The sequence below is a fragment of the Lactuca sativa genome, chromosome 1, assembly GCF_002870075.4.
Source record: "Lactuca sativa cultivar Salinas chromosome 1, Lsat_Salinas_v11, whole genome shotgun sequence".
Taxonomy (NCBI): Eukaryota; Viridiplantae; Streptophyta; class Magnoliopsida; order Asterales; family Asteraceae; genus Lactuca; species Lactuca sativa.
Window position 1 is genome coordinate 152,395,624 of NC_056623.2, and position 24,318 is coordinate 152,419,941.

The 24,318-nt window shown below is 36.2% G+C and overlaps 1 protein-coding gene across 2 annotated transcripts in view; it reads left to right on the forward strand.

Annotated features, from left to right (window-relative positions):
• The first annotated feature begins 1,904 nt into the window (after window positions 1-1,904).
• Window positions 1,905-24,318, forward strand: part of LOC111916543 (myosin-14-like) — a 55,640-nt gene continuing 33,226 nt past the window's right edge. The window contains exons 1-3 of one of the 2 annotated variants that reach the window (XM_052764340.1): window positions 1,905-3,047; window positions 3,966-4,136; window positions 4,448-4,594. In XM_052764340.1, coding sequence (XP_052620300.1) covers window positions 2,118-3,047; window positions 3,966-4,136; window positions 4,448-4,594 — 1,248 coding nt within the window. In that variant the 5' untranslated portion in view covers window positions 1,905-2,117. The remainder of the gene's footprint in view (window positions 3,048-3,965; window positions 4,137-4,447; window positions 4,595-24,318) is intronic. The other variant, XM_023912207.3, reaches the window with a different exon arrangement.

Consider the following 24,318-nt stretch of genomic DNA (forward strand, 5'->3'; position numbering starts at 1 on the left):
ATTCTCCATTTCAACAATTTACAAAACCTGAACAGGTTAATTTTTCAAGTTGTAGAACTCCAGGAAATTATGTTTAAAGTTTCGCTTCTAAATGGCCTGAAACGTTTGATTTTTCGACTTTTGCAAATATTTTTGCTAAAAATATTTCAAGTATGAAATTAAATATTAGACTAGAGCATAAGTCCAAAAACGCTCTCATAATTTTCGTCCGAGGTGGGGAAGTGCCTCAACGGATCGATTCAGTTTTAACAGTTTAAGAAAATCAGTATTATATTGGTTTGGTTTCTTATAATGGTCGTATGTTTTGCATACGAACTCCGTTTTGGACATTCTTTATATTTTCATAAACAGAGGAACATATACTACGACACTAGAATGTTTACATCGCTCACAACTGCTTAATACAAATTTTCAGTTTTTCAGACGCATTGACTAGGGTTGCAGTTTGAGCTGTTTTACTCATTTGAGATTTTCCACATTTGGAAGTAAGGTGCAATATTTTATGTTATAATAGATGTAATGACACTACATATTTTTCAAAATGTGCTTTTAAACTCAACAGGTCAAATTACAAAAAGGTTTCAGTGAACTGATTGTTTGCAATTTTATACATAAATTCTGGGATGTCACAATAAGCATCAAGTTGGTATACACTATCACCACACGAATGACATCTACAAAACGAAACACCAAGTAATTCATAAATACGAAAACAAACAACAGATGTATAAGGCCAACTTTTTCTTTTTGATAGGAAAACCTACTTACCAATTGCACACTCCTCCCTAGCATTACCTGAAATAATGTCTCCAAATTTGGAAAAACAAAAGGAGCTACAAGCTTCAAACATGCAATGGAAAACCTTCTTGAAGGTAGCTGAGATACGATTCCCCTGAAATTTTCAACAAATAAAAAATAAATAATTAAATTAAAAAAATTATTAAAAAGAAAAACATATGAAGCTTAAAAAACTATACCAAATAAACAAAACAGATATAACTTATCTATGACAAATCGATACATTCTCGTCTATTAGTAACATATCAATACTATTATTCAATGCAAATGGCTTCAAGTAAACATGTTGTTCCCTTAAGCGAACAAAACGTGTCTTGAGGAGTTGAACAACAAACATCAGCATCAACTCTTGAGGAGTTGAACAGTCCAGTCAGCTATAATACAGTTTCCATGCACAATAAATTGAGGGACATATGAACAACCCAAAACCTCCATCGAACAGCTTAGTCAAGTGACAGCCGAAAATGAACCCTTACAAGAAACTATTTTTTGCAAATAGTGCCACATTAGACATGCCACTTGGCTGTGAAATACATAGCTTACTACAACTTAGCAAAAATCTGCTTAAATTATATAGGATGTAGATGTCATTGATGTGGGTTTGGGATAGATTGTTGTACGAAGTTGAGAAGGTAGAGTGAGCAAATGTCAAAAGTCCAGCCATATCATTTATTAAATATTTTCTTCTCTGCATCACTCGTCCGGTTATCATGCAAGATTAATTAATCCAGTAATCCTATTGGTAAATTAATTCTTAAGCTTTTGATAAGTGTCGTTTTCTCATTGGTACAAATTTCCTCCAAAGATAAGTCGGGCTTATATACATGGGTAAAACTCTCTTAACGAATCTGATTCCCACTCAAATTTGTTTTATGTCTTGCAAACAAACGAAAACACATGAAGTAGTGGAATTTAATTTTTATGAAATCAAAATTTCTCTTACGACATTGTCAAATTTGGTAGGCTCCAAAGATTAGAATTGTTTTCTTTAGCTTTTATGGAATCCGAATTTCTTTTACGACATAGTCAAGTTAGTTAGAGTCCAAACGATAAGAATTGTTTTCTTTAGTTTTTATGGAATCGACATTTCTTTCACGACACGTCAAATTTTGTAGGCTCCAAAATAAGATTAGAATTGTCTTCTTTAGCCATTGTTATCCCATGGGAGCGAACGTTGAATGACATGAAAAAATATATATTTCCACTCTCTCCTACCTCCTTCCATCCTCGCTATACAGTGACACTCTCTACCTTCTAACCTCTTCTGGACAAAACGAACATCGACTATTGATCACCATCGCCTCTCTAAAACAAAAACGATGTCTTCTTCACAAGTAAACCTCAAAAATTATCTAATTCCACTTGAGGAGATCAAACGAGCCACCGAAAATTTCAGTCAGCAAAGATGCATCGGAGGTGGTGGCTTCGGTCTAGTCTACAAAGGACAACTCTCCGAACGCTGGCAAAACTTCATAGTTGCTATCAAACGACTAGGTCCAGACAGTTATCAAGGAGAGCACGAGTTCCGAAATGAAGTTGAGATGATTTCCATGTTCCACCACGAAAATATCATCTCTTTTATTGGTTACTGTGATGAAGAACATGAGATGATTATAGTATATAAGTATGCAGTCCATGGAAGCTTGGATCGCCATCTCGAAGACCCAAATAAGATGTGTCACATAACATGGACGCAACGCCTGATGATATGTCGTGGAGCAGCTAGAGGACTCGATTACCTTCACTCAGGTCTTGGAGAACACAAGAGGGTGATACATCGAGACGTTAAGAGTGCTAACGTATTGTTAGATGATAATTTTGTTGCAAAAGTTTGTGATTTTGGGTTGTCAAAGTTTGGTGCTAGAAATCTGCCAAATACCGAGGTGTTTACAAAAGTTGCGGGTACCCAGTTTTACGTGGATCCCACTTACAATGAAAGTCGCATCCTGAGAAAAGAATCGGATGTATACTCGTTTGGAGTTGTAATGTTTGAAATGTTGAGTGGGATGCTTGTTTATAGTGAAAGGAGTATTGAAGATGATAGGACGGAGTTTTTAATGAATTTGGTACGCCGATATGATCACAACGTAGTAGATAAGTTGATTGATCCCCATATGAGAGATCAAATCGATAGTCATTCTTTAGACATGTTTAAGGAAATTGCATATCAATGCATTAGTTTGAATTTTACAAAACGCCCTACGATGGATAAGGTCACTGAGAGGATTCAGGAAGCATTGACTATTCAAGTAAGTCTTTTTCACTTGATTATTCTGAAGAAAATTTAGTTTCATATACTAAAATAAAAACTATAACATATCATAATATATTTCATTATATGCCGCCACCAACTCTATCACCACCCCTTGCTCGCCATAATCATATATATATATCTATAATTATTTATAATTTAACATAAATATTGAAAAAAAACAACAAAACAAAATGAGTTTGTTTTCAAAAGATAAATTTGTTTGTATATATGTCTATGTAAAGATGATCAAAGTATGACTTTTGTTATATTACAATTCTTTTGTCAATTATAAACAAGGCCTAAAAAGATAAACGAAAAATGTTGTGATTTTTATTTATATTACCGTGTATTTGACTCCAATATACAAATCTAGAACCGTTCTTGCCCGTTGATCGTTATAATTTCCGACGCAAACAATTAATTCATTATTTCTTTGTTAATAATTGATCTTTATTAAAAAATACGCAACTTTTTAATATAACTTAGATAAGATCAGTGACAACTCTTTTTTCTTGCAAAGTTTAAAAACAGTATCAAATGAACCTTCCATCTAAGAGAACCATAAAAAATATCATAAAAAAACAATTTTTTTCCATGTAGATTACTAAAAAAAAAGTTTGTTTTGTTCCTTATTTTCAGTTGACTCTATAAAACGGTATATATATACACTTTTGGTGGTATGTTTATTAACAAAATATGCAATTTGTACATATGCATATTCATGTGATGATAGGCAGATAGGTATTGATTATTCTAATCAAATTTAATCTCAGACTTTGATTATCGTAATTGTAAGGTCAGATTTGGCTGTTAAGATCTTACAATAAAACTAGATTGTATATTTTTATTTTTCCTTGTCTTGTTCGTTTTTAGTTATATTTTTTTATTTATTAAAGTGTGAATGTGATTGTAGGACAATGTTGACACCCTTATCCTTTGTGCTACAAAATATATGGGTTTTAGTTATGGAAAACCTGTTGCAGCGTTTACCATATATAAATGTCTTCTTCATTGGAAATATCTTGAAGCTGGAAGAACAAGTGTAGTTGATAGACTTTTGAAGTTAATTGATTCAGCAATTAAGGTACTTCATCAAGTAATTCTTAGAAAATTCTTAATTATCACGAAATCAAGTTAGTCAAGGGTATCATTTATTTATTTATCTATTACATTAATTAAGTTGTGTCTGCTTTTGTGGGTGCCTTTGTTTTTCCTTGGTGTTATGAAAGTCGAACTATATTTAAACTTAGATCTCTTCCACTAACTCATCTCTCTTATATGTCCACTCTGTATTTCTTTCTTAGATTTGCAACTCTCAAAGATACTATTATAATTGAATTTGTTCAAGGGATTATTTCTATTGTAAATTTATAATGATGACTCCCCGTATTGTAGGATCAAGATAATTACGATGTGATGGCGTATTGGTTATCAAATGCATCAAATTTGTTATTCTTAATCTACAGTGGTATAAAGCCTGATGTTTCGAGTATAGTTTCCAACGGAGGAGGTCAAACATCGCTATTTCGAAGAATTACAAGGGTATCGACTATTAATCTTAATACTTGTTTCAACTTTTCCACTTTTATATATATATATATATATATATATATATATATATATATATATATATATATATATATATATATATATATATATATATATATATATATATATTCTTAGGTTCATTTTGAAACCATATTAATTTTATGAGATTGTGAGACCAAATCTAAAAATAATTTTAAAATGCAAAATTAAAGGAAAAATCAAAAAGCTCTTTTTTTTAATTATTATTTTCGGAACTTTGTTTAACTAAAAAAACTAAAAATAAAATAAAATAAATTACCGTTTTTTTTAAATACGTGAAATATTCTAAATAGAATATTACACTGTACATATTATAATATGATTTTTAGAATGTTTAAAATAATCTACTAGATTTCACATATATGTAGAATATTCTAAATATTCTATTAAAATATGTAAAAAAATGTATTTTTTTGTATTTATTTTTTTATTTTTTTGGTATTTTTTTATCTTTTTTTTTTGAAAATATATATTCTGAAAATAATATTGGAAAAAAATAATTTCGAAAATTTTCAATTATTTTGCATTTTAAAAATGTTTTTGTTTTATCTAATAAATGAGTGGTTAGGATTACGTCTCACGGTCTCACAAAATTAGGTTGTCTTACATGAACCTAACCCTATATATATATATATATATATATATATATATATATATATATATATATATATATATATATATATATATAATAAAAAATATTAAGAATTAGGATATCATTCTCAACCACTCATTTATTTTTGTCACAAAACCTCTCATTGTACCTATGGAAATGAGAAAGAAATTCAATGTGTTTTCCAACAAAATATGTTTCCTTAATTATATTAATCATTACCTTAATATATATAAAAACATAGTTTTTTTTTTTGTTTTTTTAATTTTTAAGGAGCTATTTTTATCAAAAAATAATTTTAAATATATCAAAATTCTTTATTTTTTATTCTTTATAAATAAACATCCATATTAATGCAGTTTTAAGGAAAAAAATTATAGTTTCGGCTATCATTATTCATAATGTATTAGATTTTTACTACAGTATAGGGGTGAAGCCAAGATTTTAGGATAAAGGGAGCTTGTATATATTAAAATTAAATCTTTACACTAGGACTAAAAGTATACTTTGATTTTTGAACTTGGCATGGTCCAAATTCAATATATAATCATCTACTAGGTTACAACCCGTGGAAACTACGGGTAAGAAAAAAATAATATTGATAATTAAAAATAGTTATGAAACATCATATATTTATAAAATTTTATTAAATTAATAAGATATAAATTTGATTTAGACTTTTCTATTTCTAGCCTAATGACTACGAAAACTTCCATCTAATTTTGATTACATAATATTAATAGTAATTCTAATGAAACAAAATGTTATTGTACCATTGATTTGCTTTAATAGCCTACCTACTAATATGGTTGTAAGAGTGTTAGATATACAAGAAATTATGTGTACATTAAAAAAGAAGGTGAAAGTGTAGAAAATAGCTTCTGGCTGGCAAAACACAAAAAATGACCCATTGACTTCCATGAAGCTTTATGTCATCTAACTCCTAATCGCATCTACCCACCAAGTAGTAATTTCTTTCGGTAAAATAATAACCTACTCTTCCCTATAAACGTAAGCAACTTCATCTTCTAAGCAAAATCTAGAAATTTATGATTACATCAAAGTCTAGTCCACTTTAGAAATATACCATCATTTTTGTGTCACCAAAAAGAATTCCAATCTTTAAAAATATGTAACACGGACTACAATTTTCAAACCCTTTCGAATTACCAATATTTACAACAATAATCTCCCAGGTGGAATTATGAAAGAAAATATAGTTTTCTAAGAAAAAACTACAAAAAAACTCATAAAAAAGTAAAACTTTTTAATGGAAAAGAATCAAACCAAAAATGATACATTCTACAGAAGTATATCCAAAAACAATCCTTCTTAAGACCCATTAATTTAACACAACATAATTCAAATAAAGGAAAATACTATATGCAGTTGCCTCAATAGACAACACAAATTATGGAAAAGTGACATATGGAATGGGTTTATAGAACATAAAGAACCTGGACCTATGTGTTTAATGCTAATGACATATGTCCATAAAAAGTCGTATGTGTTAGTCCATTACCGGATAGCATTTGCAATTAAAAAAGATAATACCTATATTCAAATAATTAGAGATAACTTTTGATCTAAATGAGATTGGTTAAATTCATGGTTAGCAAGATTTTATTTTTGCTTCCATGATCAATAACCTGTAATGATGTAAAAGAAGCATCAGTAGACCACACGTGTTCCAACAAAAATCTAAGTCAATATCAGATGTTACGCCTCTGATTTATCCTGCAAAACTTCACCAGTTACATAATTCAAGAGAAAATATAAGGGATTTATTTGACCATGTGTCTACAAACCTAAAATCCCAAATAAAAAAAATAACCAAATTTACATCAAAATATGTATATTTGAAAGAGGATGGCAACCATATAACCACTTAGTGAACCCCACCCAGAAAGGAGGAACTATAGAGATGGCAATCAATAGGTAACTTGGAATAAAATTCTTCAAACCTTCCATAGTTTTTTCCAGGTGGATAGAGGAGAAGAAATCTGAAAATAAAGGACAAGTTAGGGAGAAGTGATGTATTATAGGAGAGTGGGGAATTTGGGATATCAAAACCCATGTTTGTATCACTTATTCCTCCATTCGCAATACATATTGATTTCCTAATAAGGATCCATATAAACAATACAGTGTATGAGAAATCCAAAAAATAAATAAATAAATCCTTAAATAAAACCATAAATCTATTATATAGATGCAGGCAGAATTTTGATGGAGGTATAATCTAATAGCTTAATTCAAATTCTAGGCTAGTTTTAGTAGTAAGGGCATTTTGTGAATTTTTGGGAAGTCTTTCATATTTAAGGTTGTAAAATTGTTTTAGAATTTTTTATGTCTAGTATAAGTAGAGTTAATGTTTTAGTATGAAGTTTATTCCCGTTTTTATTAATAAAGATTAGCAACAAAGAAATTTTCCAAAAAACTAGTTCATCTCATCTCATGTTCTTCTTCTTCCGTTCTCCTTTATTCTATGTGTTTTATTCTTCTTTTGTACCTCAGTGATCAAGGTAATTTCTAGATTGTTTGCTTACATAATCAATCATCTATGACATTAAATAGAAGCAAAAAATTTGAAACATAGACATCAAACCGAAGCTAACAAAAAAATAAGAAAAACTATAAACAAAATACAACCAAAATTAAAGAAACCTGATCCATACCAAATATTCATAGCCTTCATCCAATCATGAATGGCCTTCACTCTGATCAAAAACTCAATTCATGACCCTATTTAGGCCTTGTTTAGGGTTTTGAGTTGTGGGTGTCATGAGAACGACCAAGAGAGAAAGTAGTCTACGGTGTGATTTCAAAAGAGATGAAGGGAAATTTGAAATTCAAAACGTTAAATCTCACTATTTAAGGATCAGTAGCATGCAATGTAGAAACCAAACGGTATATGAGCTTTGTTGGTGAATTACTGTTGATTTCTTGTTAATTTTATGAGATTGATGTGATGATGGAGGAGGCGATAAGGTAGATGTGAAGAGGGATTGTCGAGATATTTAGGGAGTGCATTCAATTTCGATCACAAACACAGAAGGATTCAAAATTTGAAATGGTATTTTTAAAATTTTAAAAAATATAATATGACCCGGAAATAAAAAAAACACACCGTGGCAATTTAGGTAAAAGAATAAACGGTAAAAGAGTAATTTAACTTTGATGAAAAATGAATTGAGGAGATGTCACCTGCCAAAAAAAGTATTCTTTAATTAGGGAGAGGATTATCATCACCTTGGTGACTTGGATAGCTTTAGATCGAAAGTGGTACTCGGTGATCACAAATCAAAGAATTTAAGTTTACCTCTCTTAAATTTGAAATATCATTTTTTTTTCAAATTCAACATTAATTAACTCTTTCATATTACTATTCCTTTCAGATTGTGGGTACTTATTAGGAAGATCTACCCTAATATTATCACTAACAAGATGTGGTTGTAAGTCGTGAACATTTTGTTTTTCGTTGGATAAAATATCGACGGTTCATTTCTTGATCATGTTTACCTTATGATTATAAGAATTAAAAACTCAATCATAATATTAACATCAATTACAAATTATATTGTTCAAACAAGGTTTTTTTTTTACCACAAATTACGTTTTCTAGAAATTGATGTTGGTAAAAGACAATGCCGATGAATGTAATTGCATTAGCTCTTTTGCCGATGATTTGTAATTGCCTATTTTGTAGTAGCTGACTTACATTAGGTCTATTTTTTTATTATGTGCATGTAATTCTTTATTGTCCAATAGAAAGTTAAAGAAATTGGGCTATAGAGGGGGCCGGTAGGCTTAGGATGATATTTTATGTTGAGCTTAAAAGTTAAAAAAATTAAATGAGATTTATTACTAATATATAGGAGAATAATAAACTATATAGGTAAAATAATCCAAATAGGAGAATGTTAGGGGGCCAGCACACCTGCTAGTTACCTTACTCCCTCTGCCCCTGCTACAGTACATTTCTTATTCACATATGAATAAAAAATATGATTTTTTTTACAGTTTAAGTATCATTTATATATGAATATAACATATAATAAACTTTTTACAGTTTACATCTACTCTCATAACATGTTATATTTACATATGAATAAAATGTGTATTAGTTTTCCTTATAAGTTATATTCATATATGAAGAAAAAATTTATCATAATTGTGTTACAGTTCTTTTGTTATTTGTAACAACCATAAATTTTCTGCCAAATTTAAACTTTTTTAATCATAAATAAAAACCAAATAGCATTGTTTACAAAATGTTTTCAAATCCTTTTCCATCAGAGTGTCCCAAACATCATAACATAAGGATGAGGAGCGGTACGGTCACACCTTCACTTTTCCATGATCTCATGAAGTACCTGAAACAATAAACTTGAAACTGTAATCCCGAGGGCTTAATGAGCTACCCCCAAAATACCAATACCACACTTTCAATACTATATCAGTAATAATAAATCAATCAACATGCATACTGGGCCATCGGCCTGACTAGACCGCCCTACTGGGCCTACAGTCTGTCTGGATCTATCCCAAGCCTTCGGCATGACTGGTCCGCCACATGGGCAGTCTCCCCGGACCGCTCATAGGGTATGTTGGCCTTTAGCATAAACCAAGACCGCCTCAACCCAACCAACAAGAAAATAACCATGTGCGCATAACTATCATATACTGGCATATACAAACATTAAACATATCTATCTCACTGATCATTAATCATAGAATTCTCCTGTAGCTAGAGTATCGACCTAGCAAGTCACTAACATACCAATCCCTATGGATCATAACAGCATAACATGCTGTCTACCCTGATTCCGATCTAACAGATCATAACTACATGTAACATACCATAACAATAACAACTAAAGGGTCGACCTTGGTGCCGTAGACCCTATCGATATAGTAAGGATAACTCACCTCGTAGATGTCGACTCGGAAGGTAAGCTCCAACTCTCGGATCACTTGACACAGGCTCCACCACCTATAGCACAACATGCTCGTAAGTCTTTAACCTTATAATGTACTGCATAACCCACTAGCCAACCCCTGATCAAAGTCAAAGCCCTCAGTCAAGGTAAACAGTCCATGTTGACCTCGACTCGCCGATTTCCTTGAAGCACATTCCAACTCGTCGAGTCATTAGGGTGACTCGTCGAGTTCCTTCGATTCTCGGTCAAACTTTAAGGCCACCCGTCGAGTTCCCTCCTTGCAACTCGACGGATACACCCGCATACATATCCAGGAGAAAACTCATCCGACTCGCCGAGTTGTTCTTCAACTCGTCGAGTCTATGGAAATCATCATCGGAATCGACGAGTTATTCATCCAACTTGTTGAGTTCACGGTCATCTTCATGTGACTCGCCGAGTCGACCTTGCGACTCGCCGAGTCCATTCAGTCCTTTTTCCATACAGACCTATTTCGACCCATGCAGTGGCTCCAACTCACAGATCCAAGCTTCTAGGGCATTCTTATCACGTAAAGTTGCAAACTTTACATGCATGCATGGCTTTAAATGCTCCAAATGTCAAATCTAAGCTCTTAATGGGGCTTTATGCCCAAGAGGGACCTCAATCATGATCAAAAATGCAACTTTATGCTTCTAGAATCCGAAGAAGGTCCAGATCGGGAGTTACAACTTTAGATCTAGCCCATAACTCATCATATCAACTTGATATTCCAAGAAAACCCTAAAAGTCAACCAATAGAGGAGATCTATAAGGAAAATGACGGTTTAGATACCTCTGGAAGATGATATCTGAGATGAATGTTAATTTCCACACGCTAATTGCTCCAATCTCCTTCTCCTCCAAGTCTTCTCCTTCTAAACATCCTCTTTTCAAGCTTCAACACATATACAAGGCACACACACACACGAATAAGGGCTCTCAAGGACTCTTTAGAACTGTAAAGAGGTCCAAGGGAGGCTAAGGTCCCTTTAAATAGGGGTACAAACCCCGGGATTTAGGGTTTCATCTGCCAGCTCCTACTCGCTGAGTCCCAATATGGACTCGTCGAGTAGATCACTTAACACGCGATCCCACCCCACTGCTACTCTACGAGTAGGGCAACCAACTCGTCGAGTAGGGCTTAACCTAAGAAATCTTATTTAAAACAATACCTGTGAGTCGAGGCGTTACAACTCTCCCCCACTTAAATCTAGACTTCACCCTCGAAGTCCGCTGGAATAAACAAGGTCAGGTAATGCTCGCGCATCTCCGCCTCCGGCTCCCATGTCCACTCGGATCCCCTCCGATGTTCCCACTGTATCTTTACCAAAGGTATTTCCTTGTTTTGCAGAATCTTATTCTTCCTTTCCAAAATAGTCACAGGCCTCTCCATATAGTTCAGGCGCTCATCGTCCTGAATGTCATCGAACGATACCACTGCCTCCTGATCCATAATGCATTTCCGCAATTGCGAAACATGAAACATACTGTGGATCCAGCTGAGCTCCTCCTGAAGCTGTAGCCTATAAGCTACCCTGCCAACCCTAGCAACAATCCTGAATGACCCAATATACCGGGGATCCAATTTTCCCATTTTCCTGAAGTGAATCACACCCTTCCAGGGTGAGACCTTCAGGAGAACCATGTCACCCACCTGAAATTCCAGCTCAGATCGGCGTCGGTCGGCATAACTTTTCTGCCGACTCTGAGTGGTCTGCAGTTGCTATCTTATCTATTGTATCATCTCGGTAGTTTGCAGAACTACCACTGTCCGCCCCATCACCCTGTGCCCAACTTCGCACCAGCAGACTAGGGTCCTACACTTCCGCCCATATAACAGCTCGAAAGGTGGGGCGCCAATACTAGAATGATAGCTGTTGTTGTAGGCGAACTATGCAAGTGGTAGTTGGGAATCCCAACTCCCACCGAAATCAATGACACATGCCCTCAACATATCCTCGAGCGTCTGAATGGTCCGCTCACTCTGCCCATCAGTCTACGAATGGAACGTCCTACTAAAATGCAGTCTCGTACCCAGTTCCTCGTGGACGTACAGGTCGGCCAACTTCTCTGCCGATGAACTCTCCCGTATGGCTAGGAAATGGGCACTCTTGGTCAATTGATCCACGATGACCCATATAGCATCGAACCCCTTTGCCTTCTTCGGCAACTTCATGATGAAATCCATCGCGACCCGTTCCCATTTCCACATAGGAATCTCCAGAGGCTGCAACTTACCGTGCGGCCTCTGATCTTCAGCCTTGACCATCCTACAGGTCAAGCACCTCTCAACAAACCAAGCGATATCTCGCTTCATACCAGGCCGCCAATAACTCAAACTCAAATCATGGTACATCTTGGTGGCTCCCGGGTGAATAGAAAACTGAGACTTATGAGCCACCTCCATCACGGTCTGTCGGATCGCTCCGGACATCAGAACCCAAACCCGACCGTAACGGGTCAACAATTCGCGACTATCCTGAACAAACCGGGTGCTTTCGCCCTTAACCTTTCCAACTTCCAGTTTTCCGGCCTCATACCCTCAATCTGAGCATCCGTGACCAAACCCACCAGCGGGGAATCCACCACTATCCTCATACACTTGGCTGGGGTAGAGGACCCAGCCGACTTGCGGCTCAGAGCATCCGTAACCACATTCGCTTTACCAGGATGGTAAATGATCTCACAATCATAGTCCTTGACCACATCCAGCCACCTGCGTTGCCTCATGTTCAGGTTCGGCTGATCCATGATGTGTCTCAAACTCTTGTGGTCTGTGTATATATTGCAACAGACCCCGTACAGATGGTGCCTCCAAATCTTGAGAGAGAAGACCACCGCTCCCAACTCAAGATCGTGCGTGGGGTATCTCGTCTTGCGCGACTTCAGCTGCCTCGATGCATAAGCTATCACTCGTCCCCTCTGCATGAGGACTGCCCCCAAACCTGTGATGGACGCATCACAAAGCACCACAAATTCCTCAACTCCCTCGGGGAGTGTCAACACCGATGCCTCGCATAAACATCACTGCAGGGGTCTCAAATGCCCTTTGCTGCTCAGGGCCCCACCGGAAATCTACCCCCTTCCTCGTTAGACGAGTGTGGGGTACGACAATCTTGGAGAAATCACAAATGAATCTCCGATAATACCCCGCTAAACCCAAGAAACTCCTGATGTCTGAGGGAGATTTCGGAGTCTCCCACTGCATAACTGCCTCCACCTTGGCCGGATCAACCAAAATCCCCTCTTGGTTAACAAGATGTCCGAGGAACTGGACCTATCGCAACCAAAACTCACACTTCGAGAACTTGGCATACAACCGTTCTCGTCGCAGAACCTCCAGCAGCTCCCTGAGATGCTCCTCATGCTGCTCTCGGGTCTTTGAATACACCAAAATATCATCTATAAACACAATGACCGAGCAATCGAGCATCGGTCTGTAGACTCGGTTCATTAGATCCATGAACACTGTCGGTGCGTTGGTGAGCCCAAACGGCATCACCACGAACTCGTAATGACCATAACAAGTCCGAAACGCGGTCTTCTACACATCCTCCTCCCTCACCCTGACCTAGTGATATCATGATCTCAAATCAATCTTGGAAAACCAAGATGCACCCTGCAACTGATCGAAAAGATCATCTATCCTCCAAAGCGGATAATGGTTCTTCATCATTAACTTATTCAGCTCCCTATAGTCAATGCACATCCTGTGCGAACCGTCCTTCTTCCTGATGAAAATGGATCGGTGCTCCTTAGGGTGAACTATTCGGACGAATAAACTGCTTACCCAGCAGTTCCTGCAACTGATACGACAACTCCTGCATCTTTTGCGGTGCCAGTCGGTACGACGCCCTAGCGATAGGGCCGCACCCGACACTAGATCAATCCTGAACTCAACCCGCCTCTCCGGAGGCACTCCAGGTAACTACTTCGGAAACACATCAACAAACTCTCTGATCGCGGGAACCTCTGAAACTGAGGGTTGCTCCCTAACCCGCGTATCTACCACATATGTTAAAATAACTGGCACACCTGTGCTGAATATACTGTCGAGCCCTGACTACCGAACAAAACCCTGATCCCAACCTGGTGCCCTCACCATATACTACAAGTTCTCCACCACTTGGGGTTCGAACCACCATCTGTTGTCCCTCACAGTCGATCATGGCGCTAAAGTGGCTAAGCCAATCCATCCCTACAATCACGTATACATCCCCCATGGGGATAGAAATCAAATCTATTAGGAAGTACACCTCGAAAATCTCCAACTCGCATCCCCGGTAGACCGAAGAAGCAGAAACCCCGTGCTCGTTGGCGATCAAAACTCGTAACGGGCACTCAAGATCATCCATCGGCACACTGAATCCTCTAGAGAAGGTCTGAGATACAAACGATCGACTCGCCCCCGAGTCAAATAATACCAAAGCGGGCAAAGAAATTACTAAAAACGTACCTAATCACAGGTACAATCAATAAGCATAACACCAATACAATAACTGAGACAGTGAATGGAAACGTACTAGCAACCACATCCGATGCTGCCTTGGCCTCCTCGGCCATGAGCTGGAAGGCACGAACCTGAGCCTTCGGAGGCTCCACCTTGACTAGCCTCCCATCTCCAATCCTCATAGTAGCGGGCGCGGAACCCTACACCAGCTTGGCGGCGAGCTGCGGGCAATTGGTTTTCACATGACCAACCTCATGACAATGGTAGCAAATCCTCATATCTGCTGGAGGGGCAGACTGACGGAAGTCCCTAGCATAGTGCCACTCTTTGCCACATTTGTGGCACCCACCTCCTGCTCGACAAACCCCCGAATGAACCCTGCCACACTTTCCACAAGTGCGGCTCTGATGATCCCCAAATCGTGTATCAGTGGTCTTAGACCGCTTAGGTGCCAACTGAGACTGTGTCGGTGCCTGACGCTGCTCCTTCAGCTGCAAATCTATATCCAACTCACGCCGCCTCGTGGCTTCCTAAATGTCCAGGAGGGTATCACAACGTTGTGTATCCACAAACTGTCGTATATCCGTCTTGAGCATACTTAGATAACGAGTCATCTGAGACCGCTCTGACGCAAACTCCGGGAAAAACATAGCCCTCTCAGTTAACATCCAAGTGATCTCCATCACAGACTCCCCATCCTGTCTCAATGTCAAAAACTCTTGAGCAAGCCGCTCCCGTTCCACTCGCAGAACGTAGCGGGTGTGAAACATATCCCGAAACTGCTCCCAAGTAATAGCAGCCCACTAATCATTAGAGTATGAACCTGTCGTCAATCTCCACCAGTCCTTTGCCCCAAGCCTAAGCAGGTTCAGAGCACACCTGACCTTCTCGTCAGCAGGACATGAGCACGTGAAGAAACAACCCTCCACGTTAGCCAACCACCGAATAGCTCTGATCGCATCATGTGTACCATCAAATGTCGGGGGCTTCGTATTATCGAAGTCCCGGTACTGGAAAGCCCTGTCTCTGCTAGAGCTACATATCACTCATCAAAGTACTCCACCATCGCGATCTTAATCGACCCAAACATCTATGGCAGCTGTGCTCGGAACGCAGCAGAAATCTCATCGTGCATGATCTCCCGGATCCTGGCATCCAACTCCTCGGTCCCTATCTGAACCATGGGCTCAGGTGCTACCGGCACCTCCAACCCTTTGCCTCCCGACCCCAATCCTGATCCTGATCCCGAAGCAACACGTCTCGTCACCACCATACTGATATATATATATATATATATATATATATATATATATATATATATATATAAGTCATCAGATAATTAACATAATGTCGGGAGACCAAAATCGACAAACCCTAGGGGTTGTGATTTCCTTGCTACGCGTATGGGTCCTGTGCTTTCAGTAGTACGGGCCTATACTACCTTCCACACCTACCCATATTTGTCTCAAGTATCACCACAACGCCCTAACAATATCATCAACATAAAAATGCGCTCAACCCTCACTTCTAGAGGAATATCAACTATCTCGTATCTAGTCTCACCACTTCTCATGACTCACACATCCATGAAACTTCCATCATCCCCTGCAACGCTAGTGCATGCTAGTTGCACATAACGCTGGACCCAATAGACTTTCGAATATCCAATCCAACCCGGAAGCCGAATCAACATTCTCAGGCTATAAGGTCTTTATTATGCACAGACGTGATGCATACACTAAACATCTACAGTTATGATGTCAATTCCACATACAAGAAACCCTAGGCTAATAGGCATCATATAATCAGGAAAATCTTTCATGTGATTCCCGAAGATCCCTAGCCTAGCACTAGCATGCTGTTCTAACATATCAGAATATCAAATAACTATATGGTATATTGGGGTTTACTTACAAGCTCCGGCTAATTGTACCCTCTGCACCCTCCATCCTTTATTTTGAAAACCATTTTAAAAACTTGCTTTCCAAAAATCTCCTTGATTTGAGACAGGATTCACACGAGTCTTCCTCCAATTCACTCAAACCAAGGCTCTGATACCAACTTGTAACAACCATAAATTTTAGGCCAAATTTAAACTTTTTCAATCATAAAAAAAAACCAAATAGAATTGGTTACAAAATATTTTCAAATCCTTTTCCATCAGAGTGTCCCAAAAATCATAACATAAGGATGAGGAGCGGTACGGTCACGCCTTTGCCTTTCCATGATCTCCTGAAATACCTGAAACAATAAACTGAAAACTGTATGCCCGAGGGCTTAGTGAGCTACCCCCAAAATACCAATACCACACTGACAATACCATATCAAAAATAATCAATCAATCAACATGCATACTGGGCCATCGGTCTGACTAGACCTCCCTACTAGGCCTACAGTTTGTCTGGATCTATCCTAAGCCTTAGGCATGACTGGTCCGCTACATGGGCCTATAGTCTCCCAGGACAGCTCATAGGGTATGTTGGCCTTCAACACAAAGCAGGACCGCCTTAACCTAACTAACAAGCAAATAACCATGTGCGTATAACTATCATATACTGGCATATACAAACATCAAATATATCTATCTCACTGATCATCAATCATAGAATTCTCCTGTAATTAGAGTATCGACCTAGCAGGTCACTAACATACCAATCCCTACGGTCATAAGACAATAACATACTGTCTACCCTGATTCCGATCTAACAGATCATAACTACATGTAGCATACCATAACAATAACAACTAAAGGGCCGGCCTTGGTGCCGTAGACCCATATCTATATAGTGAGGATAACTCACCTCATAGATGTCGACTCGGAAGGTAAGCTCCAACTCTCGGATCACTTGACACAGGTTCCACCACCTATAGCAGAACATGCTCGTAAGTCTTTAACCTTATAAGGTACTGCATAACCCACTAGTCAACCCATGATCAAAGTCAAAGCCCTCAGTCAAGGTCAACAGTCCATGTTGACCTCGACTCGCCGAGTTCCTTGAAGCACATTCCAACTCGCCGAGTCATTAGGGTGACTCGTCGAGTTCCTTCATTTCTCAGTCAAACTTTAAGGCCACCCGTCGAGTTCCCTCCTTGCAACTCGACGGATACACCCACATACATATCCAGGAGAAAACTCATCTGACTCGCTGAGTTGTTCTTCAACTCGTCGAGTTGTTCATCCAACTCGTCGAGTTCACGGTCATCTTCATGTGACTCGCCGGGTCGACCTTGCAACTCGCCGAGTCCATTCAGTCCTTTTTCCATACAGACCTATTTCGAGCCATGCAGCGGCTCCAACTTACAGATCCAAGCTTCTAGGGCATGCTTATCATGTAAAGTTGCAAACTTTACGTGCATGCATGGCTTTAAATGCTACAAATGCCAAATCTAATCTCTTATTGGGGCTTTATGCCCAAGAGAGACCTCAATCATGATCAAAACTACAACTTCATGCTTCTAGAATCCGAAGAGGGTCCAGATCTGGAGTTACAACTTAAGATCTAGCCCATAGCTCATCATACCAACTTGATATTCCAAGAAAACCCTAAAACTCAACCAATAGAGGAGATTTATAAGCAAAATAACGATTTAGATACCTCTGGAAGATGATATCTGAGATGAATGTTGATTTCCACACTCCAATTGCTCCAATCTCCTTCTCCTCTAAGTCTTCTCCTTCCAAAAATCCTCTTTTCAAGCTTCAACACATATACAAGGCACACACACACGAATAAGGGCTCTCAAGGACTCTTTAGAGCTGTAAAGAGGTCCAAAGGAGGCTAAGGTCCCTTTAAATAGGGGTACAAACCCCCGGGATTTACGGTTTTATCTGTCATCTCCTACTCATCGAGTCCCAATATGGACTCGTCGAGTAGGTCACTTAACACGCGATCCCACCCACCTGCTACTCGACGAGTAGGGCAACCAACTCGTCGAGTAGGGCTTAACCCAAGAAATCTTATTTAAAACAATACTAAGAGTCGGGGCGTTACATTATTCATATATGAATAAGTAGTTTAAATTTTCAAAACACTCCGTGTTTTATACTACTTATTCATATATGAATAACAAATTAATTGTAACAAAAACATTATAAATGTTTTATACATATATGAATATAACATATGACAAAAACTAATATACATTTTAGTTATATGTAAATATATCATGTGATGAAAGATGATTTAAAAAATATATATTTTATGTAAGAAATTTTTTTATTACATGTTATATTCATATATGAACGATATTTACACTGTAAAAAAAGTTAAGCATAAGTTTTATTAATAAGTGAACAATGAATGTACTGTAATAAAAATCTGATACATTTTTGTTCACTTATGAATAACGAGAGCTAAATCTCTAAAAAAATTATTTTACCTTAAAACTATATCAATATGGATGTCTATTTACAAAGATTAAAAAATTATGAATTTTAATATATTTAAAAATCATTTTCGATAAAAATAGCTTTCTAATTAGTATGGTAATAATTAGTATGGTTTAAGGAAACATGTTTGGTTGAAAAACACATATGTATCTGTTATCTATTTTCACCGATATGCCTAAGTGTTTTGCAACAAAATAAATGTGTGGATGAGAATGATTCACTCATTCTCAACCTTTTTTATCAATTGAACCCCCATATATATATATATATATATATATATATATATATATATATATATATATATATATATATATATATATATATATATATATATATATATATATATATATATATATAGTGCTCATGCAAAAATCTAAATTATTTACAAAAACAATAAAAACCTATGAGATTATGCCAACTGAACGTTATATTTTAGACAAAAATCCGTCCAAACTTTAAATTACATGATGATAATTGATGATACATGAGAAAATTTTTCATATTAGCAAAACATGCATTTTAACATTTTTACTATGAAAACTTGAATTTAAAAGTGGTTTGAAAAAATAAATTAGAAGAAAACGGTTGTTATAACCACCTTTAAATCTATATTACCAACACACCTCCAATGTAAATTTATTATTATTAATTTATTGCTAATAAATTTAATTTTTAAAGCACATGTGTTTTATTTTTATAAGATAAAATATGTTTTCACGTTTTCGTAAAATATTTATGGTTTCGCATGAACCTACTTATATATATATATATATATATATATATATATATATATATATATATATATATATATATATATATATATATATATATATATATATATATAAAGAGAAAAAGAGAGAATAAATACTTCAAAAGTCAAACATAGAAAATAAATATAGGACGGAGGGAGTATGATGTTATCTTTCTGCCATATAATCATTTGTGATTATGCATACCCAACTGGTGTCGGTATGTTGATGCATTAGAGCGGCAAATGAGAAATATATGACTAATGTTGAATCTCAATATTTCTATTTTTTCATAATCTCAAGTGAACCGTCCCCTATATATATATATATATATATATATATATATATATATATATATAGACACACACACACACGTTCAAATGGGAAAAATTATGTAACTGAGAACAAGATACCAAATCCAGGCTATAGATTTATGTTTTCAACAAAAATGCTCTAGCGTACCGGCGTGGTGGAGGAATGTAATATTCATATGTAAATATAAACCACAAGCACTTAGCCACATTTTTTGCCGATAAACTCTCCAACGTACAGGTGTGTATAGCTGCTACAGGCGAATGTGTTATTCATATTTGAATATAAAGGTAAATATATCTCGTGTTTACCAGCCCCCACAACTATAACCACCACTGCCACAACCACTACTACCCATCCCATCGCCAATACCTCCGCCACCTACCGCCATATTCATATATGAATAATTACTTCATAATAGACACATATTTATTGATATTTAAATATACTTATACATTCATATGTGAATATGAAGGTAAGTATATTCTCGCATTTACTAGCCATCGCAACCACCATTGCCATAGTCACTGCTATGTGTGCCCCAACCATGACCTTCGCCACCAACGTTCATATTCATATATGAACATATTTATTACTATATGACATCGTCACCAACACCTCCCTCACCACCAATGCTACCACCACAACAATTATCACCACCACATCCTCAGCAACGGCCATATTCATATATGAATAATCACGTAAGAACAGACGCATACTTATTCATATATATATATATATATATATATATATATATATATATATATATATAATCAAATATAATATTTTTTGTCCCCCCAGTACGTTGTAGCGCTTAAGCGACATATTTCCAATATATGGCCCAGATTTATCTCGACTTTTCGATTTAATAATTATTCTCACTACTAGAAAAAAGGCCTTTTACGACGCTCATTGCGCGTCGTAAAACGCTCAGACGACGCGCAAATGCGTGTCAAGGAAGGCCCTGTCATAAAGAGAGACGACGCGCATTTATGACGCGCATTTACGACGCGCGGTTATGACACGCAATGCGTATCAAGGAAGGCCCTGTCATAAAGGAAGACGACACGCATTTGCGTGTCGTAACCTTACGACGCGCATGTTTATGACACGCAATGCGTATCAAGGAAGCCCCTGTCAAGAAAGGCCATGTCATAAATGAAGATGACACACATTTTTGTGTATCATAATTTTAAATGTTCTAAAAAAAATATTTACAATATCTAAATTTGATGTCATACAATTCATAATAGAAATAAAATATCATATACAAAAAATACAATCCATTGCATAAAATTTAATGTCATACAATTCTATTTTTTACAATATCTAAATTTGCATCTAATCTACTCTCTACATCAAATTCCAACTAAATAAAGTTGCATCTTGCCTTTCATAATTCTTTAAGACTAATGCTCCAAACAGCTGTTATATGGATAAGAAGTTGTACATTGGCCCATCTCACTCAAGAAAGACTTAGCCAAATTCAACTCCAAGTCTTTACTGCATCTTGCTGATAATGCTGCAAGATTTGAATCAAGTGGCTTCATATTCTTTTCTTCCACCAACTTTACCTGATGCACAAAATACACAGAAACAAAAAATCATTGTATAGGACAATCCAAAAACACATTATAAGCATAACAGTCAGTCCATGGACTTACTGTGGATCAATAATTGCAAACACCAAAGTTTGTTTGTGTGAACTTCACTTTTCTCATATAAAAACCTCTAATTCAGTTGATTGCATAGCCTTTGTGGACAATTGTTGGGGTTTCTCTTTGGGTTCTACTGAGGACTATGTCTGCAAAGTCTTTTCCAGTGGGTACCCTTGTGATTTTCTTGAAATTGTATTGCACCATGTTTGAATATTTAAGCAAAAACTGCATCAACACAAGTCATTATATCAGAAATCTACTGAATATTTGTTTCTTGGTATATACTGTTTTGAGTTTTGAGTGATTTCAGTGTTTACAAGACCAATGCCCAATGGGTTTTGAGGTAAATTTAATAAGATAATTGTGTTTATTTAGTTAAATGTAGTTGAAGAGACAAGAATAACATAGCTCTCGCTCTGTAGTCTATATAAGAACCGTTTATTTTGACATCCCACCATCAAAAAAGAAAATAACCCAATGACACCATACAAGAATTATAAGAAGCTTAACCTAAAACTTGGATTGCAAGTGTCGATTCATTACCATGGATGCAGATACATTAATAATAACCTCCTAAAGGGCTCAACTAATTAAGGTTAGAATAAGCCTAAAAATCAAGGAAAAGATACCTTTAGTCCCTGGTCGTTAAGGTCTTTCAAAGTATAATGAGTTGTTCCACTGAACTCACCGAGTCAACACAGTCCAAATCTGGAAATGTTTCTCGCCTTGGAAACACCTGGATATAAACAAAATGTATACAATTTAACCGCATTATTATAGAGAACAGTGTCCCCACTCTTGTACTAAAGAAGTTGCTTTCGGCTCATTAGTTGCCCATCACTTACACCATCCCTGCAAATAAAAAACGAAGTGAAGATTTAGTTTTTTTTTCTTTAATTGTACCACTTGAAATTATATTTATATATATACCTATAGAATATGATCCCCAGTGGTTTTTTCCCTGTTGCCTTCTCAAAAGATAGTAAAAGATCCCTGCATTTTCAAATATTCGAGTTACTACATTACCCAACTTATTAACATCCATAACATATACTATCTTTTGACCAGTCAACGAGACAAAATGCACCTTTGTTGATTTGCAAAAAATTGGATCAAACTTCTACAACGTTTTGCCTTGTCCAGACTCTAATTTCTGCGTGCAGCTGTTTTGACTTGTCCAAACTCTAATTTCTCTTCTACCTGCATATATTTTGTAATAGAATCAGATTTTTGGATTGTTTTTTGGGTATTTAATAATGAGGTAAAGCCTAAATTTATATAAAAACTATAACCCTTAATGGGGAAAAAGAAAACATACTTGCTCCATCTCCTTTTTTTGAGATGCTTTTGAATCTGATCTCCAAGCAATATAGAGCAAACACAGCCCAAAGAAGGCATAAAGAACTGCATTGTAGAAAAAAACAATTTAGATGTCTCACAATCCTCATATTTTAAATTGAATTTTAATATATATATATATATACTCAATACATACCTGTAGCAACACTGTTTGTGTGTTTCCTTGATATTAGATTTGGAACAATCCTACCAAGCCCTGTAGAAAGTATCTACATACCAAATAAAACCAAACTAAACTTAGAAGCAAACTAAAATATATGTTTTTCATTTATGTTCACTAAAATATGAAAAGGGTAAAAAAGAAAAGTAGCAAACTTACAGTCATTACAAACAGAGCACTGAGTGCACCTGATAGAACAATTGACTTTGGATGATGCATTGCCATAAGAGCTGCTATAATAAAAGTTTCATCTCCAATCTAGATGGAAGCAATAAATGGAATATTGGGTAATGTAATTTTGAGAAATAAACATTTGTGGAAACTTATGTGTGCCTATAAAAAAAGATAGGGAAAGAACATACCTCACTGACAAGAATCATTGACAAACTGGCAAAAAATGTATCCAAAACACCAAGACCAGGATCCAAATTTAGTACAGCTTTTGGATCAATCTTGTCACCTATGACATTGTTTTTAATTCTTTCCACAACAACCTGTTTCACGTAAATACACGCATTAAGATGTATGATGAATAATAAGTAGAATCTTATTCAAACCTCAACATAGACTAGCATATAGTATTTAAATATCTAAAACTTTCTATAGCATAAAGAAACAAAAATTTGAAATCCAACTATAAAGTATAAACACAGGAAAGAGGAAACTTATAAATTAGTATTGAAAGTTCATATGTGTCTAAATGCTCATCCTCAACAGAAGGGTTTCCAATGTATAAGGGTTTTAATAGTTTCAAGTTTGTTCACAAATCACAATATTATAGCTATATCACTAAACCTTCTTCTTTTGCTCCTCTGGTGAATCAAGAATAACCCCACTTTTCTGCAATACCTGTTGGATAACCTAGAGAAATTGGGACAACTTTAGCCCAGGGGTATTTTAGGAATTTTTTAGTAAACTTGCATTTTTTATGTGGTATTTGAATTAGACTACGTTTCATTTGTGTTTAGTATAAAATAGGACTTGCATTACATTGTAATTTCATTCAAAATCATGTTTTTAATAAGTA